Genomic DNA, 23,759 nt, shown 5'->3' on the forward strand with positions numbered 1-23,759 from the left:
CAAATATTCAGAATTTGCAACACTTAGTATAGGACAGTGGTAGATAAGCCATCATCTAAGAACCTGTATGGAATTCTAATTTTTTTTTAAAAAGTCATGTTATAATACTGTCCTGTATGACAAGAAACCCAAAACTAGCACTTGTAGAATATCACAGTCTTGTTGCATACTGTTACCTTAATGTCTAGTTAAGGGCCAGAGTGGGATTTGAGTCATTTCCTGTGTTTTAAGCAATATCTGGACACCATATTTGAGATGCATTGCACTTGAACAAAATCTGCAGCATAATGCTTTTGTGCTATGTGATACAGACTGTAATGCGGGTTGTATGAACCAACCTATATTTGGCATTGGTGTGAGACTTTGAATTCTTCCTTATTTCAGAATCATCTTCCTTTTTCAACTACAAATTATACAGGGTAAAAGCAGGTTCACACAGAACGACATTCACCCCAGCAGAGATGATGTGCAAATCCCCTATATGTTGCTTAAATGGTGCACAGAGTTTTGTTAACAGTCTTAACACAAATATGGGACTAGCAACACCTCAGTTCTAAAACTGAGAAAGTATCTGTTATGGTTCCATTTTTAAAATTAAACCTGTGAAGAAGAGGTTATAAATAGTGCATGTCTTTAACCCCAGAATTTTAATCTGAAGTCCATTCTTTACTGATCAATTCATTTTGTTTGGATTAACTTGTATGAGCTCCTGAGATGCACAGCTCACTCATATCCATTACTTTTCAACCGCATTCAGATTGTTCAACAAAAGCAAAAACAGTTTAAAAAAACCAAGCACTGAGTTAGGAAATAAGATCAATATCCAGTGTCCTGCTAATAAATTCATATTTTAATATAAAATATTCATACAGCACACTACACCTCAGGCTGTCTGCTAGCTGAATACTGTTACTGACTATTCAAAACAGAAAAACTTCAATCATTTTGCTCTTCACTGTGTTTTGAGGGATGATATGATTTCCAGCAGCTACTTTGATTACAGTATTTAGGTGGAAATGTTCCAGATATCTGTATTAGGTTAAGAAGTTGGCCAAAAGGAAAAAAATATATATTTTTCAGAACGTAAAGGACTGTTTCCACTTACCGTGGAAAATAACACTGCACCCATTAGTGTTCCCATTAGAAAATGCTCTTTACACTGCAAGGCTCCCTGATGCTCTCTTCGTGCCCTGTGCAACACCATCTCCCCTCTAGAAACAAACTCAGTCATTGCTCCCCTCTGTCATCGTCTGCTCTTTCAGTTAGAGTTAAATAATAATTAATGTTGCTATAAAGATGAGTTAAAAACCCCAAAGACAGCCTTGGAGCCCTGCCCATCAGGGTGTCATGTTTCAGGAAGCTGGTTAATGTCTGTCAGTTTTGTGTCGTTCAGGATTGCACGGATTCTCTCCAAGGAATCTGCCTGCCGGATCCGTTCCAGCTGCACCTAGACAAAGCAATGAATACAATGAGCTGGTAAAATGTGTGTAATACTTCTCAAACCGGAAGATATGGTATTAGTGTGGATGCTATCTGCTCTGACATGCTACGTCAGCATATCCACACTGCTCACTTCTGCACATAAAACAGGGGTACTGTACTCTCAGCTGAGAAACAGTGGGCCTGCTCTGTGGTCTGCAAAGATCTAATTCAGTTAACAGTAACTGATCTGTTTGCTATCTCTGAAAAGCCCATGCAACTTAGCTTGTAAGCATCTAGTTAGTGACGGCATGAGTTGATGCAAACCCCTACAGAGAATCTCAAAATTGTTTCCTCTCCCATTTACGCAATGGTTTTAGAGTTCTTCCCTTCGGATATTCAGTTTTACCCAGTAGTGCTTTCTTATGCCATGCATGCCTAATGAGAGGGTCCAAGTATGTTCATTCAGGATCAAAAAGTATGTACAGTGACTTTACCGTTCGACTGTTTCTTTACATGAAACGATTTCTTCACTGAGCCAATTTACATACCTCCACCCCCCATTAAATGTTCAATCTTAATGATGCAAGTGCAGTACTTCAAATGATTGCTGAAGATGGACATCATTCGATGGAGATCAAAACATGGGAAAGGAGATCTCGTCTACACTGAATTTACAAAATTACTCCAAACATCAGCATGACATAGATTTGATAGACATCTTGATGCAATCATTAACAAAATGATAGATAATTAAAGTGTTTAAACAGGGTAAATATTTTTTGGGGAAAACTGAGTAGTGGCAGTAGGGATCTAATCTTGTTTAAATCCCATCAACCCACAGGAAAATAAAATACTGATAGCCTATTCAGGTGTTGGAAATCAGAGAAGAGAACTCTGCTAAGAGCTAGACATGTAGGAAAAGCAAGTCATCCCAATACACTCCAGGGCGAGTGTATCTGTGTTGGACAAATCCAAGAACAGGGTATTTTAGGTTTAAAAAGCCACTACACTTTAGCGCTTTTCTAACTAGATGATTCATTGCTGTCACATAGCAAGCACAGTAACCTGGTAGTTATCAATGTACCACTCAGTGCCATACTGGCAAGGACGAGGAGTAGAGAGGAGTCGAATTCAGAAGGTGATGTGACCCTTCCAGGAGTGTGTATAATAAGTGTCTGATTTTGTGCAACTTCACACAGAGGTCTGATGGTGTAAGTTAACCTGCTAGGGGGCGCTACTTTAAAAACATCCGTGTTTGCACACACACTGGCTGATTGCTTTTCCTGGTGCACCTTTGCCTTCTAGCCCCGTGTGTGTTAGGAGAAGCAACCAGCAGAAGGGTGTGCCCAAAGACGGACATTTTTAAAGTCACTTCCCCATCTTGCTCCCCAGCATTTTATCTTACACCTCTAAGCAGCTTGGTTTGAAAGTTAAACCAACTCAGGCCTAGTATACACTTAACACTTAGGTTGACATAGCTAAGGTGTTCAAGAGTGTGAAAAATCCACACCCCCGAGTGCCTCAGCTATACTGACCTAACCCCCAGTGTATATGCAGTTACATCCATGGAAGAATGGGTCCACTGACCTAGCTACTGTTGCTTGGGGAGGAGGAGTTCCTGCAGCAAGGAAAAAACCCTTCTGCTGCTGTACTCTGAGTCTATGCTATGATGTTATGCCAGTTTAGCTATGGCACAACAGCTATGCTGCAATAGTGCCCATAGTGTAGATGTGGCCTCGGACACTAACTCCAGCTTGCTAACATGTAATTTAAACCACCTTAACACATCTGAATTTGACTGTTTTTCAAAAGTGTGTATGTGTATGTATATATATCTCCTTACTATATGTTTCATTCTATGCATCTGAAGAAGTGGGCTGTAGCCCACAAAAGCTTATGCTCAAATAAATGTGTTAGTCTAGTCTAAAGTGCCACAAGTACTCCTGTTCTTTTTTCAAAAGAGTGGTTTTTGTAAAGGGAAATCAGGCCTCATCAATCTACTAGAATTCTTTGAGGAGGTCAACAAGCATGTGGACAAGGGGGATCCAGTGGATATAGTGTATTTAGATTTTCAGAAAGCCTTTGACAAGGTCCCTCACCAAAGGCTCTTAAGCAAAATAAGCTGTCACAGGATAAGAGGGAAGGTCCTCTCACAGACTGGTAACTGGTTAAAAGATAGAGAAAAAAGGGTACGACTAAATGGTCAAGTTTTCAGAATGGAGAGAGGTAAATGGTGGTGTCCCCCAGAGGTCTGGGACCAGTCCTTTTCAACATATTCATACATGATCTGGGGAAAGGGGTAAACAGCGAGGTGACAAAATTTGCAGATGATACAAAAATACTCTAGATAGTTAAGTCTCAGGCAGACTGTGAAGAGCTACAAAAGGATCTCTTAAAACTGTGTGGTTGGGCAACAAAATTGCAGATGAAATTCAATGTTGATAAATCCAAAGTAATGCACATTGGAAAACATAATCTCAACTATACATATAAAATGATGGGCTCTAGATTAGCTGTTACCACTCAAGAAAGAGATCTTGGCATCACTGTGGATAGTTCTCTGAAAACATCCACTCAGTGGGCAGTCAAAAAAGTGAACAAAATGTTGGGCATCTTTAAGAAAGGGATAGATAATAAGACAGAAAACACATTGCCGCTATATAAATCCATGGTACACCCACATCTTGAATACTGTGTGCAGATGTGGTCACCACATCCCAAAAAAGATATGTTGGAATAGGAAAAGATTCAGAAAAGAGCAACAAAAATGATTAGGGGTATGGAATAGTTGCCATATGAGGAGAGATTAAGAAGACTGGGACTTTTGAGCTTGGAAAGAAGATAACTAAGGGGGGTTATGACAGAGGTCTATAAAATCATGACTAGGGTGGAGAAAGTAAATAAGGAAGTGTTATTTATTCCTTGTAACACAAGGACTAGGGGTCACCAAATGACATTAATAGGCAGCAGGTTTAAAACAAACAAAAGGAAGTATATTTTCTATACAACGCACAATCAACTTGTGGAACTCCTTGCCAGAGGATGTTGTGGAAGGCCAAGACTGTAACAGGATTCAAAAAAGAATTAGATAAATTCATGGAGGATAGGTCCATCAATGTCTATTAGCCAGGATGGGCAGGGATGCTATCCCTAACCTCCTAACCTCTGTTTGCCAGAAGCTGACAATGGGTGACAAGGAATGGATCACTTGATGATTACCTATTCTGTTCATTCCCTCTGGAGCACCTGGTACTGGCCACTGTCAGTAGACAGGACACTGGGCTAGATGGACCTTTGGTCTAACCCAGTATGGTTGCTCTTATGTAGAGTGAAAATAGGGAAGTTAATTATGGCAGCAGCTCTAGGCCTTCTAATTGAGTATAAAGCAAGCAAGCGGATAACTAACCCCTATTATTTATTAATTAAATCAATAAATGTGTTTATTCATTGAATAAGGTTTTCCTGGTCTTTAGGCTAGGCCTTGTGATCCCAAGCTAGTGTAACTAATGAGCTATTAAATAATTAAGGTGTGTGTGTGTGTGTGTGTGTGTGTGTACACACACACACACAGGTCTGTCTCTCTCTCACAGAACTGGAAGCAACCCTGAAAGGTCACCGAGTCCAGCCCCCTGCCTTCACTAGCAGGACCAAGTACTGATTTTGCCCCAGATCCCTAGACGGCCCCCTCAAGGATTGAAATCACAACCCTGGGTTTAGCAGGCAATGCTCAGACCACTGAGCTATCCCTCCCACCAAATAAATACATAAGGACATCTATCAGACCCCTGCCTTGACCATTTTTAATATTTAATATGTTTTCTGCATATCAAATTACTCTCTGGAATTTGGATTCAGGGCTACCTGTTATCAAGAGGTCTTAGCAATAAGATCATGGTTCTTAGCATCAAGAACTTCAGGCAACTAGTGGCTAGTTGATTTAGATATACAATAATCAGCCACAGACATGGCCTGTTTTCTCCAGAGCTTGTACTAAACTCATCAGTCCACAGAAAAAAGAAGTGCATCCAGACCCCCAGGGGCAAGGAGAAGAAAGGAAATAACTCTTGCCAGCTATCGAGAAACTAAAATCCTCATACATTATACAGCAAGGTTTGTATTACACAGTGGAGCCAGCACAGAAAACACTGACCAGTTATTCTACCAATCGTTCTGTATGTCTGAGCGTGGGCATGCTCATTCCTACAGAGGAGGCTAATAGCTGTGGGACTGGAGTGACAAGACTGTCCAGCCACAGGAAACACAGGCAGAAGCCTCTGACAAACCTAACCTTACAAACAAAGCTGGAATCAGGAAAACAGTGGCAAGTGACATAGTAACAGCAACTACCTTTTACCATTGCTCTTTGGAGCCACATGAATATTTTGAGACAAGAACTGTGTAAATTTTCACTATGGAAACTGAGCCAATGCAGTTTCAAAGCAGTACGTGGATTTGTAAGAGGACGACAGCAAGCAAAAAGCAGTTTTACAGAGGATGTTAGCTTAATTGTCTCATATTTGTACTGCGTAGTACTACAGAAACAAGTAGGAGAAAGAGTTAACAACCCACTCTGTCCATTAATAGGGACCACCTCCAGCAATCAACACGCTGAGTTCTTTTATTGGGTACGCAAAGATTCTTGATTTTGTTTACTAGCTAAACTAGGAAATGTGAATTACAATTTATATTTCTGAGCGACTCTTTACTGAACAATTGGTACAAAAAGTTAAAGGATACAGGACTGAACCTTAGTATACCCCTGATGAGAGATCTGGCTGGATGGATAAGAAACTGCAATGCAAAATGAACCACACTCCATTGCATGAAAGATTACCCAAAAATCCATAAGTATTAAAATCTCTTCCTTCTGCTGACTTGTGATCTCTTGAGCCCAACTATAGCTTCGTCCTTTTAGGATCAAACACAGGACTCAGCGATAGGGATAAAAAACTATCATGTGCTACAGCTTAAAGAACAGCAAATACACAGCCCAGGAGCGATTAGTGCAAATTCCTGATATTGCACTTGAATATTTACATCATGATGAATCACTATGACTAAATTATACACTGAGGGAACATCATGAGGTGGTCTCTGCAATGTTAGGAAATCATGGAGCTATTGTGTGTGTGGTTCTGTACAACTCCATTTAATGCACTAACTCCCTACTGGCTGCTGGGAGGGAGTTGCGGGGCAGGCAGTCAGATCCAGGCTAAATAAGAGCCCAGCAAAGCGCTAAAACAAGTTGGATTCCTGGCTTAGACTAATAATTCTTTACTGCTCACAATACTATTCGTTGGTTTGTGGTCCCAGTTTTTATGTCACAGCGCACCCCAACTACAGAGGTGACAGAATACGTATGGGCATGAACAAACATCATACTTGGGATAGACTGATTGCACATCTCTTACCTGAAGGGTTTGAGAAAGCTTTACAAAGTCTCTCTGTACTTGCTCACTGACATCTAATTCAGTCTGCAGTCGCTGAGCTTTGTTCTTTTCTTCAAACATCAACTGCTCAAGGTTAGTCTGGAAAGAGACAAGTTATTGATGTTGTGCTTAAACTATTTACAAAAGGGGCATGGATAGACTTCTGATTAAGCATGGGTCTGGGAATCAGGTGATCTGGGTATATTCCAGTCTTTCTGCCTGAAGTTGGACCCTCTCCATGCCTCAGTTTCCCTATATGGGAAAAAAGGGTTACTACCCAGTTTCCAAGCGTATGGGGATGGTTACGATTAATTCATTAATGTAGGAAAAAGCCCTTCCCTAGCACCTTATTTCCACAGGTCTCCAAGTGGAACTGGAAGTTTCTGACAATTAAATCAGATAGTAAATGGAGGATCATGACTCTCTCACAGGTAGATTACTGTATTTTTTGTCTGGGTTTTGATCAAAGTGGTATAAAAATCAGACCAGAATTAATTAATTCATCTGCCAATGCAGTACTGTTCCCCACAGTGACCACTGAAATGTCAAATATTCAGAGTCTCAGGGGACCCAAACTGGTTAATCCAGTTTTAAAATGTCTGGGAACAGAGCTTTCAACAACTTCCCTGGGGAGACTTGCATAGTCAGGGCATTTCCTGAGATCCACTCTTCTCTTTCTGTTTTATCCTTACTATTAGCAATACCCATTTTGACCAGCAGTGTGAGCTTTCAGAACACTGTGCTTGACAAAACCCAAGTGTCTGTACAAATTCAAAACTTGCTTTCATACAGAGCCACCATCATAACAGTTACCTTGGCAGTGGTCTCCTTCTTTAGCTGTTCTTCAAGAGTGTTTTTCATTTCCTGAAGACTCTCCAGCTGCTGCTGTTTTTCCTGCAAGGTGTACTCCAACTGTGAAATCAGAGAAAATCAATTACTTGAAACCCTCTAAAATTTTCTTTTTCCACAGATGCTTGGCATTCAAAACATTACATAGAAAGATCAGTGTAACTGCCTTTGTAGAGAAACCCCAAGACAAACATGCCATCACCCCTTTCTTTCCTGAAACTGAAGGAAATGCCTGTAGCAAATAACACTAGTATAAAAAGTATATACAATTTTAAGCATTAGGAGAGCCTCTGTTAAGGTTGCAAAAAACTTGCACTGTTTCCCATGTTATAATTCTGTCTTTCAGAGTTCCAAACCGTCTATTTATTTGTTCCTTTCAAATGACAGTGCTGCTCTTCAAAATCCAGAAACATACAAGTTCTCAACTTGCAACAATCTGGCAATGTACACTGTGGTCAGAAAATTCTCCTACACAGAATACGCACTCCTTCCTTTTTATGGAAGGAAGTAAATTCTCTATTACTTCACAGCTACAGTGACATGAAGGCCACAACATGGTGAGTATCAGGGGGGTAGTCATATTAGTCTGGATCTGTAAAAAGCAACAAAGAGTCCTGCGGCACCTTATAGACTAATAGACATATTGGAGCACAAGCTTTTGTGGGTGAATACCCACTTCATCAGATGCATGTAGTGGAAATAATTCCAAACTATCTTGCTTGTATCTTCCTAGACATGAGTGACTTGTCAGATAGTGTCCTCATTCAGAGTCATTTTACAAAATACATATTTTGGTTACTAACAAACTAAGCAGAGCCAGCAAGGAAAGTTCGTTTATCTTCTCTAACATGAGAGGGGTTGATATTGACACAGAGATTCTAGAAGAACAGGAATGAATCACCTTGTTGGGATTCTCCCTCCTGCCCCTATCATCAGGTTAAATTTTCTACATTTAAGTTTGCAAAATTCTTTAATGATCTTCAAACTGAACTCTTACCTGTTCCTTTTCCACTTTTACTCTTTCCAATTCAGCTTTTAGGCTAGAAATGGAAGCTGCAAAACAGAGGAAAAACAAACTTTTCACTTCATCAAGGCACTAGCTTTGCCAGATTGTACACCTCACTTTCATCAACCCATTTAAAAAAAAAAAAAAGCATCTAAATGTTGTATCATGGTAAATGTATCTGAAGATCTTTTTACTATATGGAATGGTTTACCTCCAGCCAGAGTTTTCTGCAAGGCTAATGTGTAATCCAACAGATCCCAGCAAGGATGAGTTCTGAAGATTTCTCTTCATTCATTCGGGGAGTTACCATTTCCCCCCTTATAACTCTAATCTCTCAATAGCTTATGATCATGGCAATCTTCCTCTGATAGGTAAATGATCTCCTTTAAGGCAGCTGCCAACATAGCCCTATGGTCACTGGGTGGTTAACAGAGGCAGGGGCAATCAGCTTCTCCTCAGCCCAACCTATTTTATCCATATTCTTGTGCCACACCCATCACTATTGTGTTTGGAACACACAGAAGGGTCGGGGAGTGACACCCCTTCCCTGGTTAAACTTTGGTGTCCCAGAGCATGTAGCACTGTTATTAAGCCACTATTAACATTATGAAGTTAACTTGTTGTGAATTTACAAAAATGTGTGCTTTTTCTGAAGACTTAGAGCTTTGTTCTGTAACATTGGTCTGCTATGCTGTCTCTTGTACACACTTTATTTAAATGTCCTGACTAGAGCCTTGAAATAAGTAAACATGTTAATAATGCAGAGTCCTGGATAGAACTGTACGTGAGAGTTACACTGACTGTGACAATGGGTCAAGAGAGGGACTTAAATATGTACCTGATGTAACAGTCAGTTCAGGTTATATGCATCTCTAATGGGCATCAAGCACAGTTCATTATTTTTATCATGTTAGCACCAGGAGAAGGATTTCTGAGATTAAGAACAAACGCTAAATTTTAGTTGACAGAAAGGAATCTTGACGCCGCAAGAGCTATGGATTAAGGAGGGAAACTGAATTGCAACATTTAAAAAAAAAAAAAAGAAAGAAAAGTCATGCCCACTTGAACACTTAGGAAAAGGCAACAGGCCCTAAAAACAGGGCTAAGTGTCTCCAAGACGCCCAAGTTACTTCCTGCTCTTCTGGAGTAGCACATACCACTTCCCATCCGATTACTCAGGTGCCTATTGTTTTTAATTGAATTTTAGTATGGTACAGAACTGTCCTCTGATCCCCTTTACTTTTTAAACATTTGAGGAGAAAGAAACCATTTCATTTTTATGTGCTACATCTTAGGGAAGCTTTTAACCTCCTCTCCAACAGTAGGGAAGGCAAGGCTGGCAAAACTAATCTCACGCTAAGCAAAAATGTTGTGTTGCACCTTTTTCCCTGTACCTACATTTCCATTTACACCAAAAAGGCTCCAGCAAGGGGACCTGCATGAACACACTTTGGATGCTATATCAATATAAACAATTACTTCTCTCTTTCTATGTTTTGGGTTTATTTCTGTAAGTTACCTGCACCCTAATCACATTTTTAAAATGCACTTATTCACTTAAACATAACTGTTTTATTCTTTTCATCATCATCATCATCATCGTCTTCTCATTTTTACTCATCTAGCTGCAAGATTCTGCTTCCACTCTAGCAGAGGGCTGATGCTCTGTTTTTTGAGGGTTAAGTAAAAGAGGCTAGGTTTCAGCAATAATGAGATAGAACAAGCATCTCCCACTAAAACCAATCCCTGCTAATAGTATTCCCCAACAAAAAAACCTCACGGTGAACTATTCCAATACATCTCTCATGTCTTCCTTAGAGTCACATTTACAGATATCACAATGGTTCCTTCTGACATTATAGTCTGACCTCCTGCATAAGCACAGGCCAAGGAATTGTTACTGATATCTGTGTCAAAGTCAACAAAACAAAGATATCAATCTAAAAAAACAGCACTAAATTAGACAGCAAACAGTAATCTCACCCTTAAAACTTTGTAACAATTCCATTTTATCTCCTTTTTTCCATTTACACTTCTGCTTTGAATATTGAGTTACATGCTATATCAAAAGGCATATTTGGCCATATTTCACCACAGAAACTGTGTCTTCTTGTGGATTTAGGATTATATTCAGATGCACAATTTGTCAAATGCAGTCTGACTCTCAAAACTGTTATAAATAAAAGCTATTTTTTAGGGCTGCCAAGCGAGTAAAAAAATTAATTGCTATTTATCACTCGATTAATCACACTGTTAAACTATAATAAAATTCCATTTATTTAAATGTTTTTGGACGTTTTCTACATTTTCAAATATATTGATTTCAATTACAACACAGAATACAAAGTGTACAGTGCTCACATTGTATTTTTGATTACAAACATTTGTGCTGTAAAAAACAAAAATAGTATTTTTCAATTCACCTCATAAAAGTACTGTAATACAATCTCTTTATCATGAAAGTTGAACTTACAAATGTAGAATTAAGTACAAAAAATAACTGCATTCAAAAATAAAACAATGTAAAAAACTTTAGAGCCTACAAGTCCACTCAGTTCTACTTCTTGCTCAGCCAGTGACTCAGACAAACAAGTCTGTTTACATTTGCAGGAGATAATGCTGCCTGCTTCTTGTTTACAACATCACCTGAAATGCTGGCTACAAGTGTGCCATGCAAATGCCTGTTCTCAATTTCAGGTGACGTTGTAAATAAACCGGCAGTTTTATCTCCCGTAAACGTAAACACACTTGATTGTCTTAGCGATTGGCTGATTAAGAAGTAGGACTGAGTGGACTTGTAGGCTCCAAAGTTTTACATTGTTTTGTTTTTGAGTGCAGGTATGTAACAAACAAACAAACAAAATCTACATTTTGTAAGTTGCACTTTCATTGCACTATGGTACTTGTATGAGGTGAACTGAAAAATATTGTTTCTTCTGTTTATCATTTTTACAGTGCAAATGTTTGTAATAAAAATAATATAAAGTGAGCACTGAACACTTTGTATTCTGTTTAACTGAAATTGATATATTTGAAAATGTAGAAAAATATCCAAAGTATTTAATACATTTCAATTGGTATTCGATTGTTTAAGAGTGCATGTAAACAGCGATGAATTGTGATTAATTTTTTTAAATGTGATTAATTTTTTTGAGTTAATCGTGTGAGTTAACGGTGATTAATTGACTGCTCTACTATTTTTGTGTGTTTTATAAAAACATGTCAAATGGGACACTGGACTTCTTCTGATGATAATGTGGATACATTTGATTTAAGTTACCCCAAAACAAGTCCTCCAGAATCTGTTTTCCAACACAGGTTTCACTTTCTAGATTATTTTGCCCCTTCTCACCTATTTCTTCTTTGCAATTTTCTATTTCCAGCTGTAGAGTTTCTTCTAAATTTTCCTTTAGACACTGTTCAGCTTGAATTTGTTCTTTTAAGAATAAAATTTCTGCCTTCAGTTTTTCTTCAAGGTGATCTGCTGCAGTCCGTACACTAATGATGTCCTCACGATATTTTAATACCAGCTCACGGAGTTCCTGAATTGAAGATTAGCAAGAAATTTCAGTTACAACATTTTCACATACTTAGACAGCAATGTACACTGATACCAGTCACCAATAGAAAGTCAAATTACCAGTATTTTTTTTGCTCTGTCTCAGCATCTCAGGCGGTCCCCAAAAAGGTTTTAAAGAAGTACAACAAAATTTGCCTGGTAAATTAAGAACTTGCAAAATCTCTCTCTCTTCACACACATTAATTCTCTTCATCCACCAATCCACTATTTACCTGCTATGCTTGAGTGTAAGGAAGTGGACATGTAGGGGTGCTGAGATTTACTATAGCTCAGTACGAAGGATTATGCCAGTTCTTAACCTTCATTGCTCCTACACAAAGCCACTTCTCACACTTGGGATGAAACAGAACTAATCTGTGCACCCCTCTGCCATCCCACACAATGCCTTGCAGAGTCAAGACCTTGAATTTAGAATCAGATTGTTTCTGCAGGTTTACCAGACCAGTATGTAACTTCTTCCACTTAGTTCTACTGTTATACTTTGTTCATTTAAATATTCTGATCAATCATTTCAAAATTTTACCTCCATGGATTCTGGCAGATTGAAATCTTCAGCTTGCTGTAAAGACACATGCAAGCTATGCTTTCCCTGAAGGCTTTCATTATCTTTTTGTAGTCTCACCAACTCTTCTGAGACCTGCTCCCTTGACTGCATCAGGACAGCCTCCAATATAAGGAGAAAATGCAAAATTATAATTATGCTTGGGTCTATTCACAGCCAATCTGTCACAGTGCTTTCAAAGCTAGTGGAACCCAGGGCAAAATTTATAGTGTCTGTGAAGGAGGATGGCAGTATGGACCAACTCCCCCTGGTTAGCCTTGGTTATTCCAGTACTAGTAAAAAGTAAAACCAAAAGACCCACAAAGATTAACACTTACCAATTGCCTACATAAAAGATAAACTAAATCAAATGTAACAGCTTTACTGCAGTCAGTCAGAAGTAAAAGAGCAGGCCATACATACAGCCCCTTTATGTATCTTCCAATTTTCTTGTAGCCAGCGGACAAGGTGGTGTGTGTGGCACATGTGTGTTGTGTTTATTTTTTTTCTGTCTACCTAATTAATTATATAGATAACTGAGACCAAGTTCTGTCTTTGAATATGTTGCGTGGCAATGATGCCACACGATGAAAATTGCTATTTCATTTGCTTTTTAAAAAAACAGGAAGTTATATATTAGAAGAACAATCAAGTTGCAAAGCCAAGCACTCAAAAGGTAGGAAATGTTAGAATTTCGGTTGCCTGTGCAACCTCAGTGCATATGCACAAGTGGGCCAAATTATGATACCATCTAGTTACATGAAAATATACAATGTTTCTCTTACAGGATCCCTGTCTCATTCATTGCTCTGGAGATAAATCAGGGTTGTTAGCAAAGGAGACTCATCTGGAAGACCTCTGCTTCATTTGCTGAGGAAGCTGGGTAGGATTGAGGCAGGGGACTGCATGAAGAGGGAGTATGGTCTCATGGTTAAGGCATCTGAATGATGCCCTGTGGAATTTGGTTCTATCCCTGCCTCTGTCACAGACTTCCTATGTGAGCCACACACATCTCTTATGCCAAAGTTTTCACAGGTGGGCACGAATGCGTTCTTCAATTTCTTGGTGCCTGACCTGAAACCCTAGAATCTGATCTGCACAAGTGATGAGCACTCACAGCTGTAACTGTGATGTTATAGCAGCTTGATCAAACATATAAAAAGTGACATATAATCCTGTGCTCTGAAGGAAAAAAAAAAGGGGCCTTAGGCATCTCAAATTGGGCACTGAAAGTTGGTGGAATTTTTGGATCTTCATCTCTGTGTCACAGCTTCCCATCTGTAAAACTGGGCTAATACCCCTTCATCAGGAGTGTTGTGAAAATAAATTCTTTAATGTCCTTGAAGCACTCGGATCCTGTAAGTGATTAGCGTCATAGAAAAGCCCAGGAGGAAATTATTATTTTTACCTTCAGAACAGGGTGTGAATAGTGTGCAGTAAATAAGGCCGGGTACCACACAGAACAACAAAGAGTGCACAAAATATTAAACAGCTGCTTATTAAATAAGCACCATCCATTCTGTGCATTGAAGGAAGCTGGGGTCCTGTGGAAAAAGTAGTATGAGATCATGTAATTAGAGACTATTGTAATGCATATACATAAAGGGGCCAAATTAAGGTTGCACATGCAACCTGAATTCTGGCATTTCCTAACTTCTGAAGTGCTTGACTTTGCAACTTCAATTTTTTTTTAAAACATATATGTACACACACCAAAAGGGCGGCTATATTTAAAGACCAAATTTGGTCTCTTTCTGGAAAAGAAGCTTCACCATGCTGCTGCAGGGCTGTGGGTCTTTCCACCTTACAAGTGCTGAGAGCAACAGGGAGCAAGATCCATTCATCAGCCAAAAGGCAAGTATGAGGAGTTGGACCCTGGCTCCACCACATCAGAAACCCAAACTCCTGGGCTTTCCTGTGCAGGGGAGAATGAGAGACCAGAGACTCCTCAGCCAGAACTTCTCCCAGAAGAGCTTCAACCACAGCAGATTTTTGCAATGGTGGTGAAGACAAATGTCAGTGGGGGGGATAGTCTGTGCAAGTATGGAAGAGACCTTGGTGAGAGAAGTGTGCAGATTGTGACATTACAAACTGCTTCAGGTTTAGCACTACAGGATTCATAAATATCCTTATGTTAAATGCATGGCTGTCTTCTCCCAGCTGACATGGTTAGACAGCAAGATAAACAAACACACCCATTAATTTTCATTTACATGTTTAAAAATAGTGTATCAGTAATACTGAGCATACAATATTATTGAAAAGGTATTTAAAAGTGAAGTTTCTTTACCATTTGCTCCTGAACACTTCTCTTTGCTTGGGAAAATGCCTGCTGTAATTCACTGAGTAAGGTCTCAGACTCCTGAGATCTAACAATAAGTGAAGATATCTTCCAAAAACAAAAAGATATAATTACGTATCTGAAACAGATTAAGCAGGTTTCAAGAGAGTACTGAATATCCATTCATTCCCCTCACACGTATTTCAAATATTACAGCTTTATATTCATTCAGACCAGGTTTTGTTTTATTGGCTTGTGGATCACAAGCTCGTTATTTGAAAGTCTAACTCTAACTCATACAGACAGAATTAGAATGTGCTTTTTTTTACTAATAGTACACTAATTCTACTGAAAACGAACAACGAAATAGTAGTTAATTCTGATTATACCTAAATGTAGAAACTTCAGAGAGAATTAAGGCAGAAAAAAACAGATTTTTCCAGGTTAGAAAGATAATACTTTTTTTTTAAATGTTTTCAGTGGAAATACAGTACTTTTTAAAATATAAAACAGATTCATAATTCTGACTATAAAATAAAATCTTCTTCCATGGCTTGTAAAGAAAAAGTGCTCATTATTTAGATTTGATATTCCCTTAAAGACAGAGTGAACTGTACTGAAAGCCAGAGTACAAACTATCTAAATTTAATTCCATGCCCAGAAGACTTTGTCTACTGGTTGTCATTTTATTAGTAGGATAAAACACAAAAAAAAATCTGATTGATTCCAGGTAAGTAGCACCCAAAATTATGCACACTTTGTTTCTCCATTATTGTACCACAGAAATCAACTGGTCTGTGGCCCTGAGTTTACAGTACTGTACATTACAGGCACAGAAAAAAACTTAAAAAGTCTATAAATACGAGGCTTATTTACTATTTATTACTATTACTATTTGTACTGTGATAGCACCTAAGAGTCCATCAGAGACCAAGTCCCGATTGTGCTGGGGCTATACAAATAGAGCCAAAATAATAAACGGGGGGTTTCAGATTGGAAACTTCCCAATTCAGGTTCTCACGGTAAGACTCAGAAGAGACTGGTGTGTATTCTGATCAACTGTAGTCAATCCCTGTCTAAACAGATAAGCATTAAATGGGTATCTCCTTCTCAATTGCATTAGCTACCTGTCTAGTGCTGATAAGGTTAAATGGTATGATGGGCTAGATTCACAAAATGATTTATGCTCCTAAAACCCAGACTCAGGCCTCACTGGGGGTATGTCTACATCTACAATTTTGCAGCGCTGGTTGTTACAGCTGTATTAGTACAGCTGTATAGGGCCAGCGCTGCAGAGTGGCCACACTTACAGCAACCAGCGCTGCAAGTGGCGTTAGATGTGGCCACGCTGCAGCGCTGTTGCACACCGCGGGGAAGGAGACCTGCTTGGAGGGGGGGTCGGGGAACGCCAGAGCACACCGCGGGGAAGGAGACCTGCTTGGAGGGGGCGTTGGAGAACGCCAGAGCACACCGCGGGGAAGGAGACCTGCTTGGAGGGCAGTGGAGTTTGCTTAATTACCAGAGAGGCTTCCTCAGGTATGCTGGGATACCTGCTTATTCCAGGGAGGTCAACAAAAACGCTGGTGAGTGTCTACACCTGATGACCAGCGCTGGTGATCCAGCGCTGGATCCTCTACACCCGAGGCATGACCGGGTGTACGGCCAGCGCTGCAAACAGGGACTTGCAGCGCTGGTAATGCCCTGCAGGTGTGTACACATCCTAAGTTGCAGCGCTGTAACCCCCTCACCAGCGCTGCAACTTTGTAGTGTAGACAAGGCCTGGGATTCACAAAAAACTCTTGCTCAGCTGCCTCTGAGCCTTGTAGAGGTGCTTAAACTCACTCAGCACCTCCATTTTTGCCTATGTTTCTGTCTCTGAGTCATCTGGACACCAAAGCCCAGTGCGATGCACAAACTAGGCGATGATAGGTGTTCCTCTGCCCAACTCACCTGTGGGGCCCAATAGAGTAAGCATGCTCAGAGCTTGCCTACTGAATCAAGCCCCACAGATAAGCTTATACAAAATTTCCAAGAGATGGGAAAAATCTCCCTCATAGCTTTTAACTCGGTGGTTAGGGTACTCACGTGGGTACTCCTCTGTGCAAAATCAGCACAGGCATCTAATGCTAAGAGAGGGTGTGCAGCTAAGAATCCCAAACAGAGGGAGGCATCCCCCTCTACCTCAAACTTAAGTGCTTATCTCCAAGAGAGAGGGGTGGGGCTTAGCAGACATCCCTTGGCTTGGCACGTCCCATTGGCTAGCTTAGAGGAGGAGCTATCTAGCATGCTGGCTATTGTGAATCCCATTCTGAGGTGTCCATCTCCCCCCATTCATTATGTAAGGAGCTCAGGCGCTGAACTCAGGCTTTGTGAATCACACTGACTATCTAGGCGCCTATAAGTTAGATGTGGCAACGCCCAGTATCACCATGCCCAAGCTTCTCTGTGAATCTAGCTGGAGAGATTTAGAAAAGGCTAGGTGCACAGAACCTTACGTTCTTATTTTTTAGATCTTCTACGATGACTCCCTACCTTTAAGAGACTTACACGCTTCTCATTGGGTCCAGGATCTCATCTAAAAAATTTTTTGCAAGCGACCAATGCTAGGTCACCTGTTCCTCACAGTGCTCCAGAGTTTAGAAAGTACTACTTATTAAAAAGGTACTTCTAGGTATCTCCAAAAAAGACTCTCTCTCTCGAGAGAGAGACACACACACACACACACACACGCAGCCACACCCCTAGTGGAATGGCTCTCAAGCCCCCTCTTGAATAGAATATTTGATAAGCTTGTAACAGATTCATCTTACTGATGTATTAAAAAGTCTTTGCTGAAAGAAGAAATATATATTTTATGGTCCAAAATCTGGTAACAAAACAAGTTCATTCTGCAAGTAAACTGAAAGTGACAGCTGACTTTTTGGCATCCAGTTTGTGAAATATAACCTGATTGTTGAATTAACATGGCTTTAGAAGGACTAACAAAATGCTTCAGGAACAAGCGGGGCTGACAGAAAGAAGTCAGCGATAACTAAGTGAACTCACAGAAGTAACATTAAATCTAATATGGACAACAGAGGAGATACAGATATATGCCAGATGCTTGTATAAGATCATCCTGACAAGGCATCAGTACTCTGCAGTACAAGCAATCCTAGTCATTTTAATTTGAGTATCTCCTAGAGTAGGGAGTCTGCACAGATCCTCACAATTAAGACAACTATTTGAAAATTAAGAATTGGAATACAAAAACATTCCTTCTGAAGAATCTACTTCTTTGCTACAGTGAAGCTTTTTTATTTTTTATTTTTTTACCTGAGTGGCAGAGTCTTCACTGCTTTGCTTCATGTAATCTTCCAGCTCCTGTTTATCTTTCATTGTTTTTTCCAGCTGGTCATTAGCCTGCCTTAGCATCACCTGCAGCTTTTTCACCTACATGGTTAGACCAAAAGATTAAAGAAAGGTTGCTTCCAAAGGGCAAATCTGTTTCCCCAAAACATAAATGTAATGTAAAAGCATTCTGATTTTAGAATTGAGAGTCACAAGAGTTCCTTTGCTGTTTGCTGTTTTTCTGCAAAACAGCATGCCCTATTGATTAGATCCATAATGAAATATATTCCAGTGGATCTCTACTGCTCAAGATAAGAAAAAGATCCAGTCTTCAGAATTATTAAAGGGTTTTATTCAGACCTGAAATGAAGTCAGAGGGAAGGGCTGAAGTCTTAAATTCTTCAGCGCACAGACAGGGGGGACTCATTATAGATGCTTTAGAATTATTGTATGCTGTTGGCACAAAAATTACATATCATCTACTTTTGCCTTTTCTGCAGCAATTCTCATGGCGTCAGTAAATACAATAGAATTTATAAAGTGAAAAGCACTTAAAGAATTATTCAGTTCAGTCCGAAAAATCATTACAAGGATATTTCAATCAGGATGACTGCATAATGCATTGTTACTTTTTGGTAGAACACAGGGTCGTTCATTGCATGATAACGTAGAACTAAGTAATGTTGGCATACTACTTGGCAAATATCTAAGTGGTATGCATATGCAGGCATGCATGATTTCATACACAAATTGCAGCAAAGTGGATTACAGCACTAAATTGGCATGAGCATCCCAGAATTTGAAGTAGCTCAACTAAAATCCCTGAAAATAAAGTAAATAAGATAAAATGGCATATAGTTAATAGCTACATTCTTGGCCGTTTCTACAGTTGCAATACTCTGTACAGCCCAGGAAAATAACCCTCACCTGATCTCTTGTCTCAGCTTCCTGAATCTGGATTCCCTGTAACTGCTTCTCATAATTTGAACACATATCACAGCGTCTTCCCAGCTTGTTTCCTGCATTCTGCACCTGGAGGACACAAAAGTTATTACTTGCCATAAAGACTTTAAAAAGGATGTCTGATGAACTATAGACTCACTCATGTTGTGCAATCATGGGTTGCTGCAGATAAGAGCTATGGGTATGCAAAATTTCTGGAAGAGAGACAGTAGCAGAAGTCACATAACAGCAGGATTAATTTATTTTATACCTAAAGAGCAATATAAACAGAAGGGAACCAAAGACAAGTGATCTAAATGGTTAGAGATGGAAAGACTTCGACATGGAGATCACAAAGACTGGGACTGTTAAGCTTAGAGAGGAGACTAATAAGAGGGGATGTGAAAGAGATATACTTGATAAAGAATGGTAGAGAATGAAATAGGAACATTGATTTACTCTTACATAACATCAGGGGTAGTCAATAAAAACAAGAGACAACTAAAAAAAACAACACTTGCATAGTTAACTTGTGAAACACACTTCCACCAGGTAGCACTGAGGCCAAAAGCTTAGCAGGATTAAAAAAATTAAATTTTTACATGGATAAGAACATCCATTTTTTTTTTATTTTACAGAAATTGTAAGAAGTGTAAACACTTACCTTCTGGGCATAAGCCTGTGGTCAGGAAGAAACTTTCCCCATGAACAGATTCCATAATTCCAAGTTTTTCATAAAAATAATACAGGCAAGATTCCCAGCTGGTGTAAATTAGCATAGTACCCTTGATGGAGCTACACCAGTTTACGCCAGGTGAGGATCTGGCCCCATGATTTTTAAGGTGCTTTCATAGCAAGACAACATCCTGACACTGAAGAAGTTCGTGGGAGCTTTCCCATTGACTTCGTTGTAACTCTCAGCAAAACACTATCAGGGTATGGCTACATTTGGAAAGTGTGAGTATAGTCGGAGCGGCAGCGCTGGGAGAGAGCTCTCCCAGCGCTGCATGTAAACCACATTCTTTACGGGTGTAGCGTGCAGCGCTGGGAGCGCCGCCCTGATTACACTGACGCTTTACAGCGCTGTATCTTGCAGCGCTCAGGGGGGTGTTTTTCCACCCCTGAGCGTGAAAGTTGCAGCGCTGTAAAGTGTGAGTGTAGCCATGGCCTGAGTCAAGGCTCCTTCATGTTTTTTTTTTTAACAGGCTTGGCTCTATATATGTCCAGCAAAGTGAAGTATGGAAAATGTCCCATTTTCTGAATGGCTTAAAAAAATTGCAAAATAAATATTTTTTCCAAAAGAATACAACACTTTTGTCATTTTCTTGTAGATTTGTGATTTCCTCCCAGCCCCAACCTCCCCATAACTTTCCTCGCTTTTTGCTATGACAACCAACCAGCTTTAATTAGGGGGATTTCTGTCACTTTCCTCTGCTGCACCTGTTACTGCCCAATGTCAGCTAGGATACTGAACTAGACGGACCTATGTTGGCACTTTTATATTTTAATGGTTTTATTACGGATTCAGACTAGTGTTTTATCAAAGCAATAGCAACAAGTCAGTGCTGTGAATTGGAATCTCATATGTATTTCTCACTGCCCTCACCGCCCACCCAGAGCTGTATTCATAGCTGCCTGAAGTGTAGACTATATAAAATGTCATCCAAATGCCAAGGGATCAAGAATATGTTCAGAAGGCTATAGAAGACTGGATTCACCCATGAAATCATTATAATGTAGGGTCTTCTTCTACACCACAGATTAGGTGTTAAAGGAAAAGATAATTGCTTAAGAGAACCTCTCTACACAGACAATAAAGCACATTATGAATAGCCCTTCTGATTTCTACTGTCTCAGTAATTCTCACAGGGAGATACCAGGATCACCAGTGTAACTAATAATCACTACTGCATCAGCCTGTTTCTTTCTTCCTATCCTCCTTTCAGCATTCATCTCTTCACTTCTAGCAATCCTTCCTCCTGTGTTTGCTTCAGTCTTGCTTTTTCTTCTCCCCTTTTTGTACTTGCATTTTTACCTTCCTTTCTTCCACTTTATTCTCTCCCATTTCCTCCATTTTAGAGTTTCTTCTTCGCTCCCCCTTCTTTTACGTTTAGTCTCTGTGGAGATGGTGGGCATAGCTGTTGAGCACAACTGTATTCCTCGACGGGAGAACGAGCCTGGGCTTTAAATTTGTCACCATATACAGTTATTAAAGGAACTGACAGATAAAACTCCCCAAAGTGGGACTTGCCTTGGTCAGCTCACAGTGACACTAACTAGAACTGTAATGTATCCATTTCCAATCTGCTGCATGGGGTCCAGGGAAATCTGTTCCTTACAGGAGCAAGTCCCTGAAAAATGTCTGAAGTTGATTATATTGTTGCCTAACTGGCTACAACGATTTTGGTCACTCACCTCTAAACTTTGTTTCCTGCATAACCCTTGATGGATAAATGGATCAGTGTTAGGCCCACCACTGTTTCCTGTTAGACTTCTTCATTCTGTCTTGCACCACATTTGGCTCTCCCCTCTCCCACATCTCACAGTTGCTTTATATTTTCTTCTCTCCTTTTCATTTCTCATTTTTTCTCTATATCTTTTTCCTTACTGCAGGGTCAAAACCACCTTTGAAGCAACAGTCAGATTCCTAAATCAGATCCCCTCTGCAGCAATTCCAAGTGTAATACACTTCAGGGTTTCATGAAAAAAAAAAGTGGATTCTGACTGTTCCTACTCAGGGGAGTCTCCATTTACATCAAGCACCTCTGATGCACAGAACTCTCTTCAAATGGAAACTAACCAGGATCACATGAAGCTAGTCAATTTCCTTCTCCAGTCCCTTTGTAGCTGCTGAATTACTAAGGCTCCAGAGCAATTCAGAAGCACTGAACACAGAAGCTGTACAAAGAAGGGAAGACAAAAGACAGGCTACTTACCTCCTTCTGAAGCAGATTCCATTCTGTCTCACTAACTAAGCGGTAACCACTAGGAGACACATAAGCACTCTCTACAACCTGTGTAACGCTGGAGAGAAGGGAAGCAGTCTCTTCTTGTTCTGGTGTCATTGCTTTGATTGCTTTTTCCTGATCTTTGGTTAACATGAATCCACTTGGCATTTGCAGAGACCCAAGGGAGGCAGTATCAAAGTTCTCAGACACTGAATCTGCTCCAACTAGTGGTCCAAAATCAGATTCATCCAGATTCCCAGCAGACTTTGCTTTGTGGTTGTATCCTAAAGTTTTGGACTGTAAAGATCCCGATGTCCCCAGGCTGTCTGTAGACTGTGTTCTCCGAAGTCCATCTTTAAACAGATCATTGTCTGATTTATTGAAAGATTCACCAGAAGATAACAACAAGTCTGTGTCTAATGAATGGACTGATCCATGAGAGCTATTTAAATGTACCTAAAATTGAAAAAAAGAGAAGGTAAGCCAAATTCCTGTCTTTGCACTGGAAGTAACGGCGAAACAAATCTAATACTGGGTGCCAAACATCCAACATGATAGCTACTGATTTAAATTAGCTTTGGTGAGAACATTTGTGACAGCTGAAATTAAGAGTGAAGACTAAAGATTCAGAACCAAAATGGTACACGTAGCTACAGAGTTTTCCCAACGTTGTTCTGCTAACAAAGCTCCACTTTCCTAGGAAGTGCACTTCTCTGCCAGCTCCCTTAGCAGTGAAGAACAAGCTACACAACATACTACCATATTGATTATTTACAAAATTCTGCTTATTAATGAAAGCAAAATTCCACTGCCAGCTAGCACAAATATCTCCTTTTCTAGAGCAAAACTGGGTTTGATATCAACACCACTAACATTTAAAACAATTATTGTGAAAAGATCATCAACTAAAGTCAACTGTATAATAACAACAGGTGTATGATTTTTTTCCTTTGCTTGTAAAAAGTGGTCGTATACAAAATATCCCTTTGTCCTCCTTGCTCAATATTTTTGTGAGATTTTAATTAAAGAATATGCTTCTCTTCTTAAACTACTGCAACATATATAAATATATGCATGCATAAAATAAACTGCAAAACTGAATAAGGGTGGAATTAAATGTGTGCATGCACTGATGATTCCAAAATCTCTACAAGCCACGTTAGCTTTATTCTCTGATCTACTCCTTAGAGTTGGGAGTCTGTGTATGTATTCTCTTAATCACAAAACCTAGAATTACAATCCTGTTTTCAAAAATGTTTTCCAACATTTTGATGATTTCTGCTTTAATTTAGAGATGTAAAGCAAATAGCATAGAAAAATCAGAGTCTTACTATTTTTATCATCATTCAGTCTAAATTCTTCTAGGTGTTCTTGGTGTCTGTTCCAGAAATAGTTCTTTCTAGGATTGCCAGGTGGGCTGTCTAAATGGAG

General features: G+C 39.6%; 1 protein-coding gene across 6 annotated transcripts in view; it reads right to left on the reverse strand.

Annotated features, from left to right (window-relative positions):
- Positions 1-829: 829 nt before the first annotated feature.
- The window catches only part of RABEP1 (rabaptin, RAB GTPase binding effector protein 1), a 77,928-nt gene continuing 54,998 nt past the window's right edge, over positions 830-23,759 (reverse strand). For all 6 annotated transcript variants that reach the window (XM_030537041.1, XM_030537037.1, XM_030537036.1 and 3 more), the window contains 10 exons: positions 22,317-22,784; positions 19,366-19,470; positions 18,424-18,540; positions 15,118-15,216; positions 12,810-12,950; positions 12,059-12,248; positions 8,698-8,753; positions 7,665-7,763; positions 6,834-6,950; positions 830-1,447 (listed from right to left, as the gene is read on the reverse strand). In XM_030537041.1, coding sequence (XP_030392901.1) covers positions 1,346-1,447; positions 6,834-6,950; positions 7,665-7,763; positions 8,698-8,753; positions 12,059-12,248; positions 12,810-12,950; positions 15,118-15,216; positions 18,424-18,540; positions 19,366-19,470; positions 22,317-22,784 — 1,494 coding nt within the window. In that variant the 3' untranslated portion in view covers positions 830-1,345. The remainder of the gene's footprint in view (positions 1,448-6,833; positions 6,951-7,664; positions 7,764-8,697; positions 8,754-12,058; positions 12,249-12,809; positions 12,951-15,117; positions 15,217-18,423; positions 18,541-19,365; positions 19,471-22,316; positions 22,785-23,759) is intronic.

The sequence above is a fragment of the Gopherus evgoodei genome, chromosome 17, assembly GCF_007399415.2.
Source record: "Gopherus evgoodei ecotype Sinaloan lineage chromosome 17, rGopEvg1_v1.p, whole genome shotgun sequence".
Taxonomy (NCBI): domain Eukaryota; kingdom Metazoa; phylum Chordata; order Testudines; family Testudinidae; genus Gopherus; species Gopherus evgoodei.